The sequence below is a fragment of the Mytilus edulis genome, chromosome 2 (genome assembly GCF_963676685.1).
Source record: "Mytilus edulis chromosome 2, xbMytEdul2.2, whole genome shotgun sequence".
In the NCBI taxonomy this organism is placed as follows: Eukaryota; Metazoa; Mollusca; class Bivalvia; order Mytilida; family Mytilidae; genus Mytilus; species Mytilus edulis.
This window is the reverse complement of record NC_092345.1, coordinates 94,031,020-94,051,933: the sequence shown is the minus strand read 5'-3', so window position 1 is coordinate 94,051,933 and position 20,914 is coordinate 94,031,020. Positions and strand designations below refer to the sequence as shown.

Genomic DNA, 20,914 nt, shown 5'->3' with positions numbered 1-20,914 from the left:
AGAAAAATGAAAAACAGCCAAAATTTCTTGTATTTTTATATAGATTAAACCGTTGGTTTTCCTGTTTGAATGGTTTTACACTAGTAATTTTGGGGCTCTTTATAGCTTGTTGTTCGGTGTGAGTCAAGGCTCCGTGTTGAAGGCCGTACATTGACCTATAATGGTTTACTTTTTTAAAATTGTTATTTGGATGGAGAGTTGTCTCATTGGCACTCACACCACATCTTTCTATATCTAAATACATACTATCTGCTTCTTGGCACAATATTATGGTTTTTAAACTCCTGTACTGAGCTCATTTGAGTCTTTTGACAAAAAAATCCACATTGAAGTGGCTTACAGCTGATATTTTAGAGCATCAATATGCAGAATGAAAACTTAATAATAAGTTAGTGGTATGCATTTTCCCAGTTGAAACACTTTTCTTAGTGTGTTTCTTTTTAGGATTTCTGAGATCTAGAGTAACAGCTTACAAGGAATCTACTAAAAAAAAACAGCTATCGAGACTTGGCTAGCTGTTACAGACTATATACGAAAGAAGATGTGGTATGATTGCCAATGAGACAAGGGATAACAGCTATAGGTCACCATACAGCCTTCAACAATGAGCAAAGACCATACCCCATAGTCAGCTATAAAAGGTCCAAAAATCACAAATGTTAAACAATTCAAGCTAGAAAAAATAAAGGCCTAATTTGTGTACATATGACTACATATATCTGCCATCAGTACATTTCTTTTAAGACCAAAACAACCACAGTATGAATTATGACAAGGCTCTGTGTTGAAGAGCGTACTTTGACCTATAATGGTCTACTTTTACAAATTGTGACTTGGATGGAGAGTTGTCTCATTAGCACTCATAACTTAACTTGTAGCCAGACAAGCATATGTATTAAATGCTGTTTTGTATTTTCAATTACATTTAAGATCATTCAATATGATAGGACACTGTTTAGAACAAGTCAAACATCAGAAATAACAGATCATTTATTTGCTCAATAGAAGTAAAACTGCTAGGTCTTCTCTGTTAGCTTGTCAATTTTTGTATCTTTCCATTTAAGTTGCATTATTTCTCTGGGAACACCTGTAATAATAAAGAAATATCAGTACCGTACATAAAATCCAATAACCATTTTTAAAGTTTTTCCCTCAAATTATGATGACACTTTGTAAACGACTTTTTTCTCTGATAATATAGAAGTTGCATTTCAAAGATTAAAAAGGGTGACACATATGATGACAATGCTTAAATTCAAATCACAAATTTTAAAACTGGAAAAACTTCATAAATCATTAACTTGATTATTAAGCTCAAATTATTTCATGTAAACAAAATTAAAGTGCAAATCTGCCACATACTCAATTGTATTTAACTTATTTATATTTGTAGCTTCAATTTAAGAGAAACTAAATTAATTTACATCTTTGAACATGCATGTTTTCTTTTCTTGCTTTGCTGTGAAAATTTCAGCTATAAAAAAATATCAACTATTCTTTATGTCTCTGTATTAAGCAAATTGTGTCTAATTACCTGCTTCTATAGTTTTACATATCTTGCAGGAAAACTGACCCTTCTTATTGGTAAAATCTTCAAATAGTCTTGTACCTCCTCCTACTCCAAAGTAATTTGACTTTGCTGCTAAATATCTGATTACTGTGTCAAGGTCATCTTTGTAATTTCTAAAATGTCATAAGAGACAGTGTTTTATAGTCTTCATTCTATGTATAATCAAAGAGCAAAACTATACGTTATTAAACTTGGATTATGTGTTTTAATTATCACAAAATCCAATAAATAGATCGTGTTACGGTGTATTGCTGGTAAATTTTCATATTTCAAGTTTCTTCCTATTGAAAGTTATTTTCAAGATAATGAATGAAACCCATTAAAATGTTTCTAGATATTGGACAAAAACAATAAATTTGGGAAAACATATTTTCTTTATGGCCAAAACCTCAGTCTTACTCTTTGGGCATGGTAAGCTAAAAAGAAGATAACAAAATGCACCATTGTTAAGGTTTGAAATCAATTTGCTCCTACATGAGTTATACAATATATTGGTGCTGTCATGCAAAGGATACATAGTTCCATGTTTATCAAGTTGACTTGTGAATACATCATGTAGTTTCTGGTAATTATCTGGATTATAGATGGTTTCTGCAGTTAGTATGATATCATACCTGAAAATAAAGAAGGTTTATGTAGATAAATAAATCAACCTATTTCTTGTCTATATGTTATTGTTTATAATGATATTGTTAGTATGCTAGATGCCCTCCTGGTGCCCTTATTTGGCAAATACAATGATCTATTCTAATCTGTTCTACAGCAGTGATTTTATGAACAGAGGTTCATGAGTATAATAATATTGATAAGATCCCTGTAATTCTTATGTTCAAAAACTTACTTTGGAAAATGACTCATTTTAATATCATCAAGTGATACTTGTTACTGAAATTTTACTTGTCCTGCGCAACATTGGTGCCACTAGTGGACAGACACTACATAAGCTTCAAGGGAATATAATTGGCACTGCATAAGCTTCAGGGGCAAATAAGTTCATTAGTTTTATTTGGGTTGATGTTACTCAATCATCAGTTTAATGTTTTATTGGAATATTTTCATCTATTTACCCTTCATCTTTAGGAAAAGGTATGTGTTGTCCTTCTTCAACTTTTTCTTAGTTGTGTTTTATTCTAAAAAAATTTATTGAAGTTTTGAAGATATTAATGAGAAAAAGACTAAAACAAAAAAGCCATTATTTTAACCAAGCAATTTACCTATGCTCATTATCTATTTTGTCTGAAAACTGTGACCAATCACCAGAGAAATATCTACATGTACATTTAACATCATCATCCATATTGAGTTGTGTAACATTTGGTATTGTGTATTCTTTTAAAACTTCTTCATTCTGAAATTACAGTTTGACCACAATAATAGCAAAAACAAAATCAAAGAAATTGTGAAATATATATTCTACACATCAATACTTAATATATTTTTGTGATTGTAGTGAACATTCTGATGTTCCCTCTGGTATCATTCATAATCTAAAAAATGAATGAAGAATGTGTCCATAGCACACAGCTGTCCTGCTTCTTGTCAATATATGGCAAATTCTGAAATTGTTTAATTGACAAAGGGGGAAATAACTCAAAAACTGCCTAATGATCAATAATACTGCCTATTTTCAATTGACAAAGGGACATAACTCAAGAACTGCCTAAGGATTGCTGAAACTGCCAATTTTTTCCATTTATAAAGGGACATAACTTGAGAGCAATGAAAGTGACACCACACAAATTCAAACTTGATCTGTGTATGTTGGTAATAATCATTGTGTAGATCTTTCATAACTTTTAGTACGGCAAACTCAGGTTAAAGAACTAAAACTTGTTTTGAAGCATAAGGATGTACAGAAGGACAAGGGTCCAACTTATAAATGCCCCTTCCGTCGCTGTGGGGGCATAATAAAAAAGTTTCCCTCTAATAGCTTTTGATCTATTCTGACCAAAACATGTCAAAACCATCCTTTTGGATTTCAGGATGTTTTATGTTAAAAGGTTCATAATAGTATGACCACCTGTAGTATATATACTATAATGAACATAACAGTATGACCACCTGTAGTATATATACTATAATGAACATAACAGTATGACCACCTGTAGTATATATACTATAATGAACATAACAGTATGACCACCTGTAGTATATATACTATAATGAACATAACAGTATGACCACCTGTAGTATATATACTATAATGAACATAACAGTATGACCACCTGTAGTATATATACTATAATGAACATTACAGTATGACCACCTGTAGTATATATTCTATAATGAGCATAACAGTATGACCACCTGTAGTATATATACTATAATGAACATAACAGTATGACCACCTGTAGTATATATACTATAATGAACATAACAGTATGACCACCTGTAGTATATATGTCGTGTACATGTTGTGATTTTGTACAGGTTATAACATGTACAAAAATATTGTACATGTTATAACTTGTATAATGCAAAAATACATGTTATAACATGTACAAAAGTACCCCATACATGTTATAACATGTACAAAATATTGCTTAAAAATGGTGTTAACATGTACAAAAATTAAAATAAATATAAAGGAAGTAAAATAGACATTAAAATTTATTAATGAATAAAGAACAACAATCAATAGGCCAGAACAAGTTTTTTCTTTACAGGAAAATGATCACAAAGTTTCAGAAATATATTCTTCATGACTTATGTTGGCATAATGTGTTTTCATGTAATTGTATGTTTTATGCAGTCCGTCATGGATTACATCAGTGCGACACTTAAAGCATACATTTCTTTTCTCGTTTATTTACTTTAAGCATACATTATCTTTGAAATTCCTAGATGACAATACACTAGATACTAGTGACTAAATTCATCTGAAATTTTTAAGAACAATTCCTTAACATTTTGCGAAATACTCTTCGTTTTATAGCATGCAAAAACTAAAGTAATGTCTCATATGATTAATCTGTAAAAGCAAAAGAGAGCTGAAATTGCTTTCACTGGACCACGCTTCATTATAAATATCTTTGAATCTACTTTTCAACATTTTTAACCTTCAGTATGACTTGTGTAAATTTATACCTCAAATTATTATTTTTTTGATAAATTGTAAGCTATCATTCATTGCATGAAGCGAATGTCATTCTGATGTTTTAGATCTATATATCCTCTGCTTTGAAAGCAGGTATTTGTGGCCCTCGGCTGTTGTCAGCTCTATGGTCGGGTTGTTGTCTCTTTCACGCATTACCTATTTCTATTCTCAATTTTATTTGTAGAGAAATCTATTCTGGCTATCAGCTTAAAAATACCTAATCCCGACGTCCCAAAAAGGTCCTGCCCCTCTTAAAATGGTCACATAGTAAGGAATACAGGAGAAGTGTCTAATGAGGGTCTTAGGATAGACAAAAATTTATTCTCATTTATTATCTAATCAACTTTCATTTTCCTGCTAAATCTTTGTAGGTTGTCGGATTATTATGAGTTGTCAAGATATTGATTTTAAGCAATGGTTCACCATTTCAACCTTGGACTTTATCATAACCGATACAGTGACACCTTTAATAGATATAGGAAGATGTGGTGTGAGTGCCAATGAGACAACTCACCATCCAAACAACAATTTTAAAAAAGTAAACCATTATAGGTCAATGTACGGCCTTCAACACGGAGCCTTGGCTCACACCGAACAACAAGTTATAAGGGGACCCAAAAATTACTAGTGTAAAACCATTCAAACGGGAAAACCAACGGTCTAATCTATATGAAAAAACGAGAAACACGTATAAATTACATAAACAAACGACAATTATTGTACATCAGATTCCTGACTTAGTACAGGTACAAACATTTGCACATATTGAGGTTAATAACATCTGTTGCAATAATAGAACCATATTTTTAGTTTTCAAATTTGTACAAGTTAAAACCATTTTTAAGCAATATTTTGTACAGGTTATAACATGTACGAGGTATTTTTGTACATTTTATAACTTGTATTTTTGCATTATACAAGTTATAACATGTACAATATTTTTGTACATGTTATAACCTGTACAAAATCGCAACTTGTACACGACATATATACTATAATGAGCATAACAGTATGACCACCTGTAGTATATATACTATAATGAACATAACAGTATGACCACCTGTAGTATATATACTATAATGAACATAACAGTATGACCACCTGTAGTATATATACTTTAATGAACATAACAGTATGACCAACTGTAGTATATATACTATAATGAATCAAACACAGCAACAGAATTTTGGGAAAAAAATACATGAAAAATGATGAGATATTGCAGTAGTTTTTTTTCAAAATTACGAGTCTAAGTCATGAAGACTAAAATATAATGATTTTTTTTCTATAAAACATTTTGAAAGTACTCAGTTCACTTACATAATCTTGGAAATGTACCACTTTAGCACCACATACCATTGCACATATCCCTGGAATGCCCGCTCCAGATCCTAACTAAAATAGAAATCAGAGGATAACAATGTGAAGCAAAATACCTTATCACTAATACAATGTAAATTATATAGGCTTACTGATAGTTTAAAGGAATTTTATAGCAACAGGTTTACTTTCAAGGAAAAAATAACTAGTAAGGCTTTTGGCTGTATCATTTGTGTAACTGTTTTGTTGATTGTTTATTCCAATCATTTTGGTTTCTGGTCTTTTCATAAATTGGCATCAGGTAAACAGCCTAATACCTTAAATAATTTCTTTCTGAAACATACAGAAACGTGTTAGTAAGATATGATGGGGCATCATTTTTAATGCACTTAAATGTCAAGCTTAAATGTCAAACTTGTGATATTTTGTTCTCTGTTCATCTGTCATCCAGTTTAAGTGTTTGAATAATTATAATAATTATAATATAGTACAGAAACTTTGTTTTTTATCAAATGTGTATAAATGTATGTACATGAGTACAGTCATACTTTGTAACGTTACCTCAAGAACCATTTTATCTGTGAAATCTACTTCCTTAGCTATGTATGAAGCAAGATCTATTCCACATTCCCACACAGTCAATCCACCTACAAACAAATAAAACTGATAGTTAAAAAAATTATCTACTATACATGTATAAGAGGGGGGGGGGGGGGGGCAAGGGGTTTAACTGTTATGCTGTTATGGGGTAATTTAATTCTTTGTTATCTGTTATTTTGAAAATATATTTGCTGTTAGCTGTTATTGTCTTATTCTTTGTTCGCTGTTATTGGGCTTTTAGTTTTTTTGTTATCTGTTATTGTGATAATGTATTTGCTGTTAACTGTTATTGAAAATTGGAATGTTAGCATTTTTTTTTGACAGTCAATATTCGGTATAAATTGCAGATCATTGGTCGTTGGGGTCTACCACTACTAATATGTTTGTCCCGTATTCAGAGAAGGATTCCATTAACATATACCCATCACAGAAGTGAGGTCCAGGACAATTCAAGTATATCTTATGATTATCCTTTGTAATAAATTCCATTTTTTTTTATGAATGTGTATTTAGAATTATCTTAATTTTTTGTATGAGAATAATGTTCCTTGTTTTCTGTACTAACATATTAAATTAAAACAATTTTTAATATGACAAAAAGGAAAACATATGGCCAGGAATATCTGACAAGGATCTCAATTAAGGACTAGGTCCTAACAACGACTTAACCTTTTATATAATATGGTACATAGACTCAGCTCTGTGATTCTTTTCAAAGCAGAACCAAATGCATTGTACAATGAAAGTTCCAACCATGTACTTGGGTCCGAAGCTGCACATAACTCATTACAAACAAAGATTTATTTCGTTTCAAGCCATTGTTTCCCTACTAAACTATGTATTCTACTTACTAATACACTTGGTACAATCAAAAACCTCAGTTGATAAAAAATTGTTCAAATAAGGCCTTTGAAAATAGTGGAATAAATTGCTTTTAGAGTGTCAAAATTCGTTCGAAGTACTTGATAAATTGCATGCTTATAATTGGTGCTTTTGATTTTTCTACCCTTTATACCACTTTGCCTCAAAATTTTATTAAGAAAAATTCACACACCTCATTAAATGGTCATTTAGAAAAAGTCAGAATATTCAAACTCTTTTAGGTCACTTTTTTGATTAGCAACAAAGGGAGCTTCAGTCAATATATATAAACAATACACCAACGTTTCATGAGAACTGCTGAAACATTTTTGTGTTAATGTCTGAAAACTGGAAAATCACCCCTTTTTAATTAATAAAACAAGTTAACTCGGAAACGTAAAATCTAAAATTTATAAAAATTGAAAGTTACCTCATGTTAATAGATATAAACAATTCACCAAAATTCCTTGCTTTGTGAAAGCATTTTTGAGATATTATCAGAAAACTGAAAAAAAACCCACCAATTTTATTGAATAAAAACCCATTACCTAGAAACTTAAAATCTAAAATTTATAAAAAAAAAAAAAGAAAAAAAAGGGAGCTCACGTCAATAGATATAACCAATATCCCAAAGTTTAATGGAAATGGTTAAAGAGTTTTTGAGTTAATGTCCGACATGTTGACAACAGACGGACAACAGTATACCATAATACGTTCCGTAAACGAGCGTATAAAAAATATTATAATATATTGAATAGTAATTTAAACACATTCTAGATACATAAATTAATACTAAAAACATAGTCATAAAAAATGGAATGCATTACAAAGGATTATATCCGTAATAAGAAATACTGATTTGTCAAAGACCGAATTATTTTAATATTTCACTTACTGTTATCTGTTTTTGTCCATTTTAATTCCTTGTTATCTGTTATGAGCCAAATCAATTTGCTGTTTTGCTGTTATTGGGACCCCCCTTGCCTCCCCCCCCCCTCGTATAAGGTATCATATATCAGTCTTCTTTACAATGGCTTTATCAACTCTGGCTTTCATATCATACATTTGAAAATAGGAAATAGCACTGCTCCTCCAAACTATCAAAAACCTATACATAGCTTCAACTTTGGCAAAATTAACTAATTGCAGCATTTTGAAACTTAACATGCTTAAAGGATCAATTAAAAATTGAAAACAACATGTTTAATAATTTCTTGCGTCCGGAGCGCTTTTCTGGATTTACCTTCATCAGATATGCTCAAAGCCAAACATTTGAAATCCAAAGATGTACAAGTACCAAAACCATTGAAGAGCTATATGTCAAAAATACCTAAAGTAAATAGTCAAACTCATCTAAAGCCAACTTTGCCTGAGAGAGTTGAAACCTTAGTTTCTTAATAATTTCAAAATTTTTAATTGGCAATCTGTCACATGCCTATATCTTCTATAATTTCTATTCTATGTAATGACTAAGACTGTACTATCTTTGGCTCAAGTTATGTCAATAACTTTAATAGAAAATCATTTTCTTTAAGTTTGATTTCTTTTCCACTAAACCAGAATTAAGACATGTCTCAAACTGGGTTCATGCATGGAGATAACAATTCACTTCATAAAAGAAAATCAACTTTAGGCACTTTGCTTCTTATGGTGGGTGGGTGGGTGGGTGGTTGGAAAATTCTATTTTAAAAAGTAATTTTAGAAGACTATTTGTAATCACAGTGCCCAATGGTGAACTAAGCTAAATAAAAGAAGAACTTTGTCTATGAGTTTCAGAAAATTTGGATGAGGAAAACGTAATTTACAGTGAGGATACATAAATATTCCAATCTTCCAAGTTACATGTAAAATGGGCATAATTCAAGAACGGTAAGTTACCTTCATATACATTTGGAACTAAGTCAGAATGACAACTGGTTGCTTTGACAACAGATGATGAGTGATCTTTATCTTTCTTCAGAATCTCCTCGATTGCTCCTGCATCATAGCAAGACACTGTAATATTATCTGTCAGCTGATATGTGTTCACTTCTAAATCATATGGATAGTCAGTCTGTATAAACAGAAGAGTTTTTAGAACTGAGTGCTTCTCGTTACAATTTTCTTGGGCTGTAAAACGTTGACCTAACCACATATTCTATTCCACGCTTCCAGTGGCGGATCCAGAACTTTTCCTAAGGAAGGGCCCGCTCACTGACCTAAGGGGGGCCCCGCTCCAGTCATGCTTCAGTGATTCCCTATATAATCAACCAAATTTTTCCCACGAAAGGGGGGGCACGGGCCCCTGGATCCGCCTATGGCTTCATATTAAAAATGTTTGTTTGATCAAGACTTTTACAATCCTTTAAAATTATTAAAATAGCATTCAATTTTTATAATTATATTTTATGCTACAACTATGATAATGAAATGAAGTGTTATAACAAGCTTTGTGATTGTAATTTATGCATTCTGTATGTGCCTGTCCAAAGTTAGGAGTCTGAAATTCAGAGGTTGTCTTTATTTAATGTTTGAAATGTTTCCTTTTATTTTATGTTGTTTTATTATAAATCTGGTCATTCATGTCATTTGAATTTTTCAATTGAATAGTTCAAAATCTTGTCATATTGGGATCTTTTAAGCTTACATACCTTACATCCATGTTAATTTGTCTGTGATAGATGTAGTACTTATTGGTATTAATACGACATCTCTTTAAGTATCACATCTAAAGTAAATCTAAAAAACTCTGACAATTTGTTCTGACATAAGGGTACTTGCTATATATCAATCACTTTTTCAGAAAATAGTTTTTTTTAATTTTTAGTAAGGGTAACAGTAGCAACGCTTTCTATGTATTTGTTTTGCTCAACTTGATAATTTGTTTAGCTTTTTTATTAATCTTAAATAAAAATGAAAACAGTTTTCATCATAGAAATTAAGTCTTTAATTACACAGGGATATAAACATGCTATATTTTCATAAAACAAAAGAACACAATGAAGAAAGAACAGTTCTACATTTGTAATAAAATAGTACAAATAAAATGTACCTTGCAGTCTTCAACTGTTATTTCTTTAAATTCAGTCACAAATTGCTCCAATTTCTTTTTCTTGCTTACAGGAGCTGTGAAAAAATGAATATAAAGGAATTTTCTAATGTTTATAATTACATGTGTAATTATATACAGTATAGACAATAGACACTATTTATTATGCATTTATATGTAGAAGAAAAATTGGTAGCTGCTTATTTCCTTAGTAAGGAGGCTATACAACCGTCATTACCAAAACAGCTGTTGGACGTCAGAGTAATCTTGGAATTATAGTACAACAGGTGTCGATCACTACTTGTATAGGGGTACAGGGAAATGCTGATCCTATCAGCAATGATCAGTATAGAATTTGATGGTCAATAGTATTATTCACCATACCAGCTTTTTGTCAACCCTGGTCAACATGATACAACTGAATGGTATACAAATTATTAATTGTTTCTAGGTAATATAATGTCCAGTCGCAAATGTTTCTAGGTAATATAATGTCCAGTCGCAAATGTTTCATGAACATATAATGAAAACAATAGTTGGTAAATTCTGTATAGGTTGACTATTCTATTCTAGCAGTCTTATTGTAAAATGCATATTTTTATCTTTCAAAAAGTATTTAAAACAGTAGAACGATATTTATAAAGGGACGACATCAAAAGATCAATGTAAGATAAAAAACTTAATTTAAATAGTTTGGGGTGGGGGGGGGGGTTGAACTGCTGCAAGATTTGGGTAACCAACATTGATTTTTACATATATCCATATGGGTCAATCAACTTTTCCCAAACTAAGTTAATAGGGGGGGGGGGGTGGGGGGTAGGGGGGTCAGTGAGTGAAAAAAACTATTTGAATTAAGTTTTTTATCCTTCATTGAACTTTTGATGTCGTCCCTAAGTTGGGGAACTATTTAGTTCAATAATATAAGACGCTGAACATATCATTTACATTCAACGTTTTTATGGGATATTTTTTTTTACTTTCAATGTTGAACTGCGGTTCAACATGCGGTTCAACATGGTTAGTAAAAAAAAAAATCCCATAAAAAACATTGAATGTAAATGATATGAACCTGCAGCGTCTTATAATATAGGACTAGGGAACTATTTTGTTTGAATTTTTACTTCTGCAACAAATCAAGGACGTATAACTAACATAATCTAATATACGTCCTTGAACAAATTAAGGCCTGCTTTAGTCCAAATAATTATGACGTCTTGAAAGGCTATTATAATTTTTTTCTTTGACGCCTTACTTCAACGTAAGTAAGGTGTCAAAGAAAAAAAATATAATAGCCTTTTAAGGTTCATGTGGACCCTATGGCTAAAATGACCGTATTTTCACCTCAAAATTTTCTCTGAGTACAGACAAACCTGTGCATCTGGAAAAGTTTTAAGGCATAGCATGCCCTAGATAAATAGAACTCAAATGCATTGTATGATTTAGAAAATTCATAACTTAACTGGATTTTGCCGTACACTTTTTTTCGTCTCTGCAGAAGATGATAAAATTAACAAACAGTTGAGTTTACCTTGATATGGTCCACTCAGGTACACAGTTTAAATGACCAATTATTGTCAGGTATCTATTGTCCATCTAATGTCCATGTCAATTGAAAATGCTCACTTTAATTTTTACCTGTGGGGAAGTTCTCAAACCTGTTTCCCAACTTAGTTTATTTTGGCACCTTCTGGAGGAATGAAAAAAAGTGCACGGCAAAATCCTGGTAAGTTTTTATTTTTCTAAAACATGAAACATATTTAAAATTCATTTATCTAGGGCATGCTATCCCTGAAAAAATTAACAGATGCGCAGGTTTGTCTGTACTCAGAGTAAATTTTGAGGTGAAAATACGGTCATTTTAGCCATAGGGTCCACATGAACCTTAAGACGTCATAATTATTTGGACTAGGCCTGCTTGAGACCTGAGACTGTTATAGTAGTCTCAGTTGAGACAAATAAATTATCAGCGTTGGTAAACTATTGCTTATAAGATACCTTCCAATAGTATGTCGTCTGTATTATCATCATTATCTTCTGAGTCTTTTGCAAAGTTAAAACAAAAAGCCATTCGAAAACAATATTTGGGAAGGTCTAAAACGCGGAAGTGGAAAACGCGGAAGTGAAAAATTGGTGTATTATAACTAATATCTCTGGAACCGCTTAAGCTAAATCAATAAATAAAAGTGATTCTGAAAGCTATTATAATAGGCTATAAGATTAAATTAAAAAAAAAAATATTTGAATATGCTTTTTTACCGAAAAGTTGACCGGAAGTGTTTCTTAGTGTGACTCTGACAACACATTTTTGAACAGTAAAACTTATATTCACGAAAAAGCATATAACCCGGTCAAAGTCTGTAAATTGATTCTTAAAGACATTTAAATGACAAATAATATGATATAAAGAAAAAAATAAATATATTACTATAAAAGGGCAAAAAGTTGACCGGAAGTCACCCTGGTATATAAATGATGAAGTCAAATTTTCAACTTTGAACTAAAATTCCAAAAAAAATAAAAATCCCGGTCAAAGTCTGTAAATTGATTCTTAAAGACATTTAAATGACAAATAATATGATATAAAGAAAAAAATAAATATATTACTATAAAAGGGCAAAAAGTTGACCGGAAGTCACCCTGGTATACCAATATTGAAGTGAAATTTTCATCTTTGAACTAAAATTCACAAAAATATAAAAAGCCCGGTCAAAATCCAGAACATGATTCTTAAAGACAATTCAATAACAATTAATATGATATAAAGAAAAATATATTGACATTACTATAAATGGTAAAAATGTTGACCGGAAGTCACCCTTATATACAAATGATGAAGGGAAATTTACACTTTGATACTAAAATTCACCTAAATATAAAAAGACTGGTCAAAATCCTGAAAATTATTCAGAAAGACAATTCATTGACAATTAATATGATCTAGAAATATATAAATACATACCTCAAATAGAAGAAAAAAATGTTGCCTAGAACCCTATCTTGTGTGTAAAAGAATAAGTAAAAAACTTCAAACTAAAATTTGCGTAAAAATACTGAAATGGGACTGAACTAAAGCTAGAAATTATTAAAAAAAAAATAAATATCAAATATCTAAATAATATGTAATAAAATTAATGAGGAAAATATTAAAATAAGATAGTAAAGTCTTAACTGACAGTCTGTTTAATGCTTTTGAATCTATTCCTAAATATTAAATTGTATATAAAGATTTTTTAATCAACCTTATACACTATATCATATAAGGTAATGATTATTAATTATTTTAATTTATTTATGTTTGATTGCATTATTAAAGTATGAATTATATTAATTGATTAATAATTAGTTTTTTTCGCTCGCATCATAGTATATAAGGAATGTCGGCTTGTGGACTAATTATGTTGTCCCAAGTGAGCACGTGTCACATAAAAGGAATATCGGCGTGTGTTTATTAGCATGATAATTATGTTGTGACAATTGAGCACGTGTCAACTTGTGTATATATATGAACCATAAAATTTACAGTTAATTATTATTGAAAGTTATAGAGACTAGTGCTATCTCAAATTTCGATATTTTCAAATTTAATTTAATATTTATTGTACTTTGTGTATATAATAGTGTATATATTTTCACAGTGCTCTTTTCATTTTAATTTTAGTGCTTTTTTTTCAAACTGTTTCATATATTTCTTAGTGCTTAATTCGTCAACGTCATGGCTAAACGTGTTTTGATTGCAGGTCATTCTCAAGTTAAATATTTTGATCAGTATTTAAAATTGTCTAATGTAGATGTTGTTTCCTTTTCAGGGTATCGTATTGAACAGATGTGGGGTGTCATAGGGCACAGGGTTCCCGACTACAGGATTGTTGTACTTCACATCGGAGCCAACAACCTGTGGAATGACACCCCAGCTGATGTTCTGACTCATTACCAGAGTCTGGTTGAGAGTATACTAAGACTCAACCCAACATGCCAGATCCTGCTTTCTGGGTTACTACCCCGTGGCCAGGACATGTTCCCTGGTAAGATGAAGTCCATGAGTTTTCTCTCTTTGGTCAACAGGAAGGCGTCTTACATCAACAACAAGTTGCGCATCATAGTTCAATCTGTTCCCAGAGTGACCTATGTTGCACATCGTTCCTTTGTTGTTGATGGCAAGCTTCAGCGCCTACTGTTGAGTAAAGACGGTCTTCATCTTACCAGGGATGGTGCTACCACTGTGGTTAGAAACCTTGAGGCAGAGATCCGTCGGCTCCGTAGACCACCTACTTCAACACCGTTCATCAGATTACCAAGTGTGAGACCATACTCAGTCCACTACAAGCAAGAGTCAACTAGTACTACTACAAAACAGAATCAACCACCAAAACCAACACCATACTCAGATGCAGTAAAGATTCCTACTCGGTACACACAACCACCAACTCACACCAAACCATTGATAGTTGACAACGTTATCGACTTTCCATGTCTCCCATCACGTGAAGTAAGTATCTGGGTACTGTCGCCAGCTCGTGTTTCGGTACGCTCTCGTATGTCAGTTCATTCTCGTGTCGTGTCTCCATTTCGTGATTCGGTTCGCTCTCGTATGCCAGTTCACTCTCGTGTCGTATCTCCATCTCGTGATTCGGTACGCTCTCGTATGCCAGCTCATTCTCGTGTCGTATCTCCACCTCGTGATTCGGTTCGCTCTCGTATGCCAGCTCATTCTCGTGTCGTATCTCCACCTCGTGATTCTGTTCGCTCTCGTATGCCAGTTCGCTCTCGTGTCTTATCTCCACCTCGGGATTCGGTTCGCTCTCGTGTCGTATCTCCATCTCGTGATTCGGTACGCTCTCGTATGCCAGCTCATTCTCGTGTCGTATCTCCACCTCGGGATTCGGTTCGCTCTCGTGTCGTATCTCCATCTCGTGATTCGGTACGCTCTCGTATGCCAGCTCATTCTCGTGTCGTATCTCCACCTCGTGATTCCGTTCGCTCTCGTGTCTTATCTCCACCTCGGGATTCGGTTTGCTCTCGTATGCCAGTTCGCTCTCGTGTCTTATCTCCACCTCGGGATTCGGTTCGCTCTCGTGTCGTATCTCCATCTCGTGATTCGGTTCGCTCTCGTGTCGTATCTCCATCTCGTGATTCGGTACGCTGTCCTGTGGCCTCTCCATCTCGAGATTCTCGTGGTCGTGAAGAATTTTTAGACACAAAATTGAAATTAACATCAAAATGGACTCCCGTAGTTTTAGAACATTTCACTAAACATATATGTCCGGCAATTCAAAATCACTCTGGTAAATGGTTAATTGAAAAATATCCCGGCATGTTTGATCCATATTCTGGAATAACAAACAATCTTTCCGAGAGTATGAATGCCGTTTTAAAAAGAGAAAATGATTGGAAAGAGCTACCAGTAGATTTACTGGCTTTGGGTTTTTATTACATACAAAATTTTGAGAATTATGAAATTTTACGGGGACGTTCTGGTTTAGGAAATTATCATTTGAAAAAAGAGTTTAGTAGAGCATTTATTTCACCATCAGATGTTATTTTTCCAAAAAGAATTGTAAGTCCTGATGAAGTAATTGAATATTTAAAAAACGACAAGCCACTTTTTCAGTCTAATTCTTTCAAATCTGACACTGATCCTTTAGGCAATTTAAATTCACAGGAAATCATAAAACAAACAAACTCTGATGAGAACACGTCTAGTACTAATCAGGTCAAATTAGAAAATAATGAGGTAGTAGCTAATCAACAACCTGTCATAGAATACCCGACTGATAGCAGTCAACAAAGTTTGGCACGATTTATTGTTGACAATAATTTAATAACTTTGGTTCCACAACAAGGTGCGTTTATTGTAAATGGCAGGAAAGGAAAATACTGTGTAACTCTTTTTCCAAAAGAAACATGTCAATGTGAATCCTCTTCTACTTGTTTTCATATTTTGGCTGCAAAAATTAGTATAGGGTTAGAGTCAACACAAACAAATAATGTCGTTAGTTTAAGGGCCCTTTCAAAAAATAGCAAGAAAAAAATTGACAAAAAATCAGGAAGAAAACAACCAAGAGCAAATGATTATGGAATTGAATTCGAACCTGCGCCAGATTCACAATTTTCTATAAATACTCCCTTGAAGCAAAAATTGATGACAACACCTTCAACGAATGGTAGCATAAAACCTAATAAAACGCCTAAGATATCAACCGAATTTTCAACTCCTAAATCGAAAAAAAAACTTGAACTAAGTGTAATCGAAGAAGATGCGGGGGAAACACAAATTATAGATGAGAAAAAAAATTCAATCGAAATTAATAAATCACTCCCTGTGAAAAAAAGAAAGATAGACGATATCAACTTAGATGAAATGGAAACCCCCACTAAAAAAACAAAAACTCAATCAAATCTCCCGTGGATAGGGTATTGCAGTCAACAGCACAAACAAAATATTTTAAATAATAAGTATCTTTGTTCTGATATCATTATTTCGACACAAAATCTTCTGAAATTTGAGTTTCCAGAAATAAATGGGTTCCAGGAAACAACTTTAGCGCCTGTTAAGGTAGATGGTAAATGGGTAAGTGAAACAGGTTTTCAATCACAAGAGTCACCAAGTGTACAAATACACCATAATGGTAACGCTCATTGGGTTTTGTCTCTTCAAACTAGAGATGGAAACATCTATCTTCTAGACAGCTTATCACTAAATTTAACAACTTCATTAGAATATCAGTTAACGCAAATCTATGGTAAAGACAAGAAAAAATTAATAATAAGAATACCCGATGTCCAAAAACAACAAAACAGCATAGATTGTGGACTTTTTGCAATTGCAAATGCTCTTGAATTTTGTCAAACTGGGTTTAAAGGAGGTACTCATATCACATACGAGCAAAAATATATGAGAGAACATTTAATTCATTGTCTTGAAAATGGTAAATTCACTCATTTTCCAAAAAATTATTTCGGTAAAACTCCAAAAAATCTGAAAACTAAAACCCACATAATCTCAATAAACTGTGACTGTGGAAAACCCGATACAATAGAGGATATGGTAGGTTGTGAAGGGAAAACAGGGCGTAAAATGTGTGATGTCTGGGCACATCGGTCTTGTGCAAAAAATATGAAAGGAAACAGCTGGTTCTGCGAAGTACATAAATAGTTTAACTAAATTTTAAAGAAATTTACAGGCCACGATATACAGTTTTGATAAATTTGAAATAAATTTTTAAAAATGTTAATTTAAAAAAATGTAAATTAATCACAATACCTATTCTTGAAATTAATTTGAACATTATTTTTCCTTCATAAAATAGATAATAAAGAGATAAATTAATGTCAAAGAGTGTAGTGTATCAATAAATAATAAAACAAAATAAGAAAAAAAAAACAAAAAAAAAACAATAACTCCGCCAACGCCGGTCCCAAGCCCGGGTGAAAAAGGAGGAGGGTTGTTAATATCTAAATGAAAAATATGAAATATCAGAAATGATTAGTATGCTATAATACTTTTGAAATTGGATATAATGAAATAAAAATGACAAGTATTTTATATCTAGTTTTAGTCATTATTTCCTTTTTTTTTTCATAAAAGGGGGTCAAGATTAAAACACAAGCTAGGACAAAGGTCAAGTTTCTGCAATTTTAGTTTGATATATTTTTATTGTTATTTATATCAAATCATTTATTATTAAATTGTCTTTAAGAATCATGTTCCGGGCTTTTTATATTTTTGTGAATTTTAGTTCAAAGTTGAAAATTTCACTTCAATATTGGTATACCAGGGTGACTTCCGGTCAACTTTTTGCCCTTTTATGGTAATATATTTATTTTTTTCTTTATATCATATTATTTGTCATTTAAATGTCTTTAAGAATCAATTTACAGACTTTGACCGGGATTTTTATTTTTTTTGGAATTTTAATTCAAAGTTGAAAATTTGACTTCATCATTTATATACCAGGGTGACTTCCGGTCAACTTTTTGCCCTTTTATAGTAATATATTTATTTTTTTCTTTATATCATATTATTTGTCATTTAAATGTCTTTAAGAATCTGTTTACAGACTTTGACCGGGTTATATGCTTTTTCGTGAATATAAGTTTTACTGTTCAAAAATGTGTTGTCAGAGTCACACTAAGAAACACTTCCGGTCAACTTTTCGGTAAAAAAGCATATTCAAATATTTTTTTTTTTAATTTAATCTTATAGCCCATTGTAATAGCTTTCAGAATCACTTTTATTTATTGATTTATCTTAAGCGGTTCCAGAGATATTAATTATAATACACCAATTTTTCACTTCCGCGTTTTCCACTTCCGCGTTTTAGACCCTCCCACAATATTTCTCAGTGTTTACAATTTTCAAATGTAAACACAGCCACGGGGAAGGTCTAAAACGCGGAAATGGAAAACGCGGAAATGAAAAATGAGTGTATTATAACTAATATCTTTGGAACCGCTAAAGCTAGATTAATAAATAAAACTGATTTTGAAAGCTAATATAATAGTCTATAAGATAAAATTAAAAAAATATATATTTGATTATGATTTTTTACCGAAAAGTTGACCGGAAGGCTTTCTTAGTGCGACTCTGGCAACACATTTTTGAACATTAAAACTTAAATTCACGAAAAACCATATAACCCGGTCAAAGTCTGTAAATTGACTCTTAAAGATATTTAAATGACAAATAATATGATATAAAGAAAAAAATAAATATATTACTATAAAAGGGCAAAAAGTTGACCGGAAGAACCCCTTGTACACAAATATTGAAATGAAATTTTCAACTTTGAATTAAAATTCACAAAAATATAAAAAGCCCGGTCAAAGTCTGTCAATTGACTCTTATAGACATTTAAATGACAAATAATATGATATAAAGAAAAAAATAAATATATTACTATAAAAGGGCAAAAAATTGACCGGAAGAACCCCTTGTACACAAATATTGAAATGAAATTTTCAACTTTGAATTAAAATTGACAAAAATATAAAAAGCCCGGTCAAAGTCTGTCAATTGACTCTTATAGACATTTAAATGACAAATAATATGATATAAAGAAAAAAATAAATATATTACTATAAAAGGACAAAAAGTTGACCGGAAGAACCCCTTGTACACAAATATTGAAATGAAATTTTCAACTTTGAATTAAAATTCACAAAAATATAAAAAGCCCGGTCAAAGTCTGTCAATTGACTCTTATAGACATTTAAATGACAAATAATATGATATAAAGAAAAAAATAAATATATTACTATAAAAGGACAAAAAGTTGACCGGAAGAACCCCTTGTACACAAATATTGAAATGAAATTTTCAACTTTGAATTAAAATTCAAGACATTTAAATGACAAATAATATGATATAAAGACAAAAATAAATATTTTATTATATTTTACTATCAGATTTATTAAAACTGTAAATCGGGGCTTTAAATTGCTATAAAATTCCAGTTAATGTGATATGAGTACCTCCTTTAAACCCAGTTTGACAAAATTCAAGAGCATTTGCAATTGCAAAAAGTCCACAATCTATGCTGTTTTGTTGTTTTTGGACATCGGGTATTCTTATTATTAATTTTTTCTTGTCTTTACCGTAGATTTGCGTTAACTGATATTTTAATAAACGCACCTTGTTGTTACGAATATATATATCTTTATTCTCACAAACCAAATTACAAAGGTATAGAGATAATTATACATATTTCAAAATTACATAAATAAATAATGTACGAAAGTAGATAGAGGCATTCACAATTGTTCACCCAGAAAAATTCAATTTGTTATTGATCTCCTTAATAAGTTTACATAGTTCGTTCAGTTCTGAACATTTTTTTGAATTCATTAAGTCATAAAACTTCAATGTGGAACCAAAGTAATTAAATGATTGTCAACAATAAACCGTGCCAAACTTTGTTGACTGCTATCAGTCGGGTATTCTATGACAGGTTGTTGATTAACTATTACCTCATTATATTAGCTTTCAAAATCAGTTTTATTTATTAATTTAGCTTTAGCGGTTCCAAAGATATTAGTTATAATACACTCATTTTTCATTTCCGCGTTTTCCATTTCCGCGTTTTAGACCCTCCCACAGCCACGTGCTTCCGGAGTTTTCTAAAACATAAAACTGTTCAATGCCAAACACGAACAAATTCCGGAAAGACTGAAACTTATAGTGGGTCCCCAAGTTATGAAAAATCTAGATCCACCACTGTATCGTGATTCATATGATTTATAGTAGCAGAGGTATATAATAATGTATGATTGTCTGATAACGTTATGAATAATTTAGTCAAAGGCATAACTCTTTTTGAAATTATTCATTAGCAGTGATTAATTTAGTCAAACAGTTGTTTAATAAAGACATCGGTAATATCTGAGACTACTATAACACATGTTTTATAGCAGTCTCAGGTAATATATAACCTATGATTTA

At 31.7% G+C, this 20,914-nt stretch overlaps 1 protein-coding gene across 1 annotated transcript; it reads right to left on the bottom strand.

The window, feature by feature from the left end:
• Positions 1-972: 972 nt before the first annotated feature.
• LOC139513506 (histidine protein methyltransferase 1 homolog) lies at positions 973-18,846 on the bottom strand. Its single transcript, XM_071302094.1, has 10 exons — positions 18,815-18,846; positions 12,472-12,559; positions 10,480-10,553; positions 9,327-9,501; positions 6,549-6,634; positions 5,988-6,062; positions 2,785-2,918; positions 2,086-2,184; positions 1,535-1,650; positions 973-1,087 (listed from the first exon to the last, which is right to left on the bottom strand). Exons 2-10 carry the CDS (start codon positions 12,542-12,544, stop codon positions 1,017-1,019), a joined length of 903 nt encoding a protein of 300 aa, XP_071158195.1. The 5' UTR covers positions 12,545-12,559; positions 18,815-18,846; the 3' UTR covers positions 973-1,016.
• Between the last annotated feature and the right edge of the window lie 2,068 nt (positions 18,847-20,914).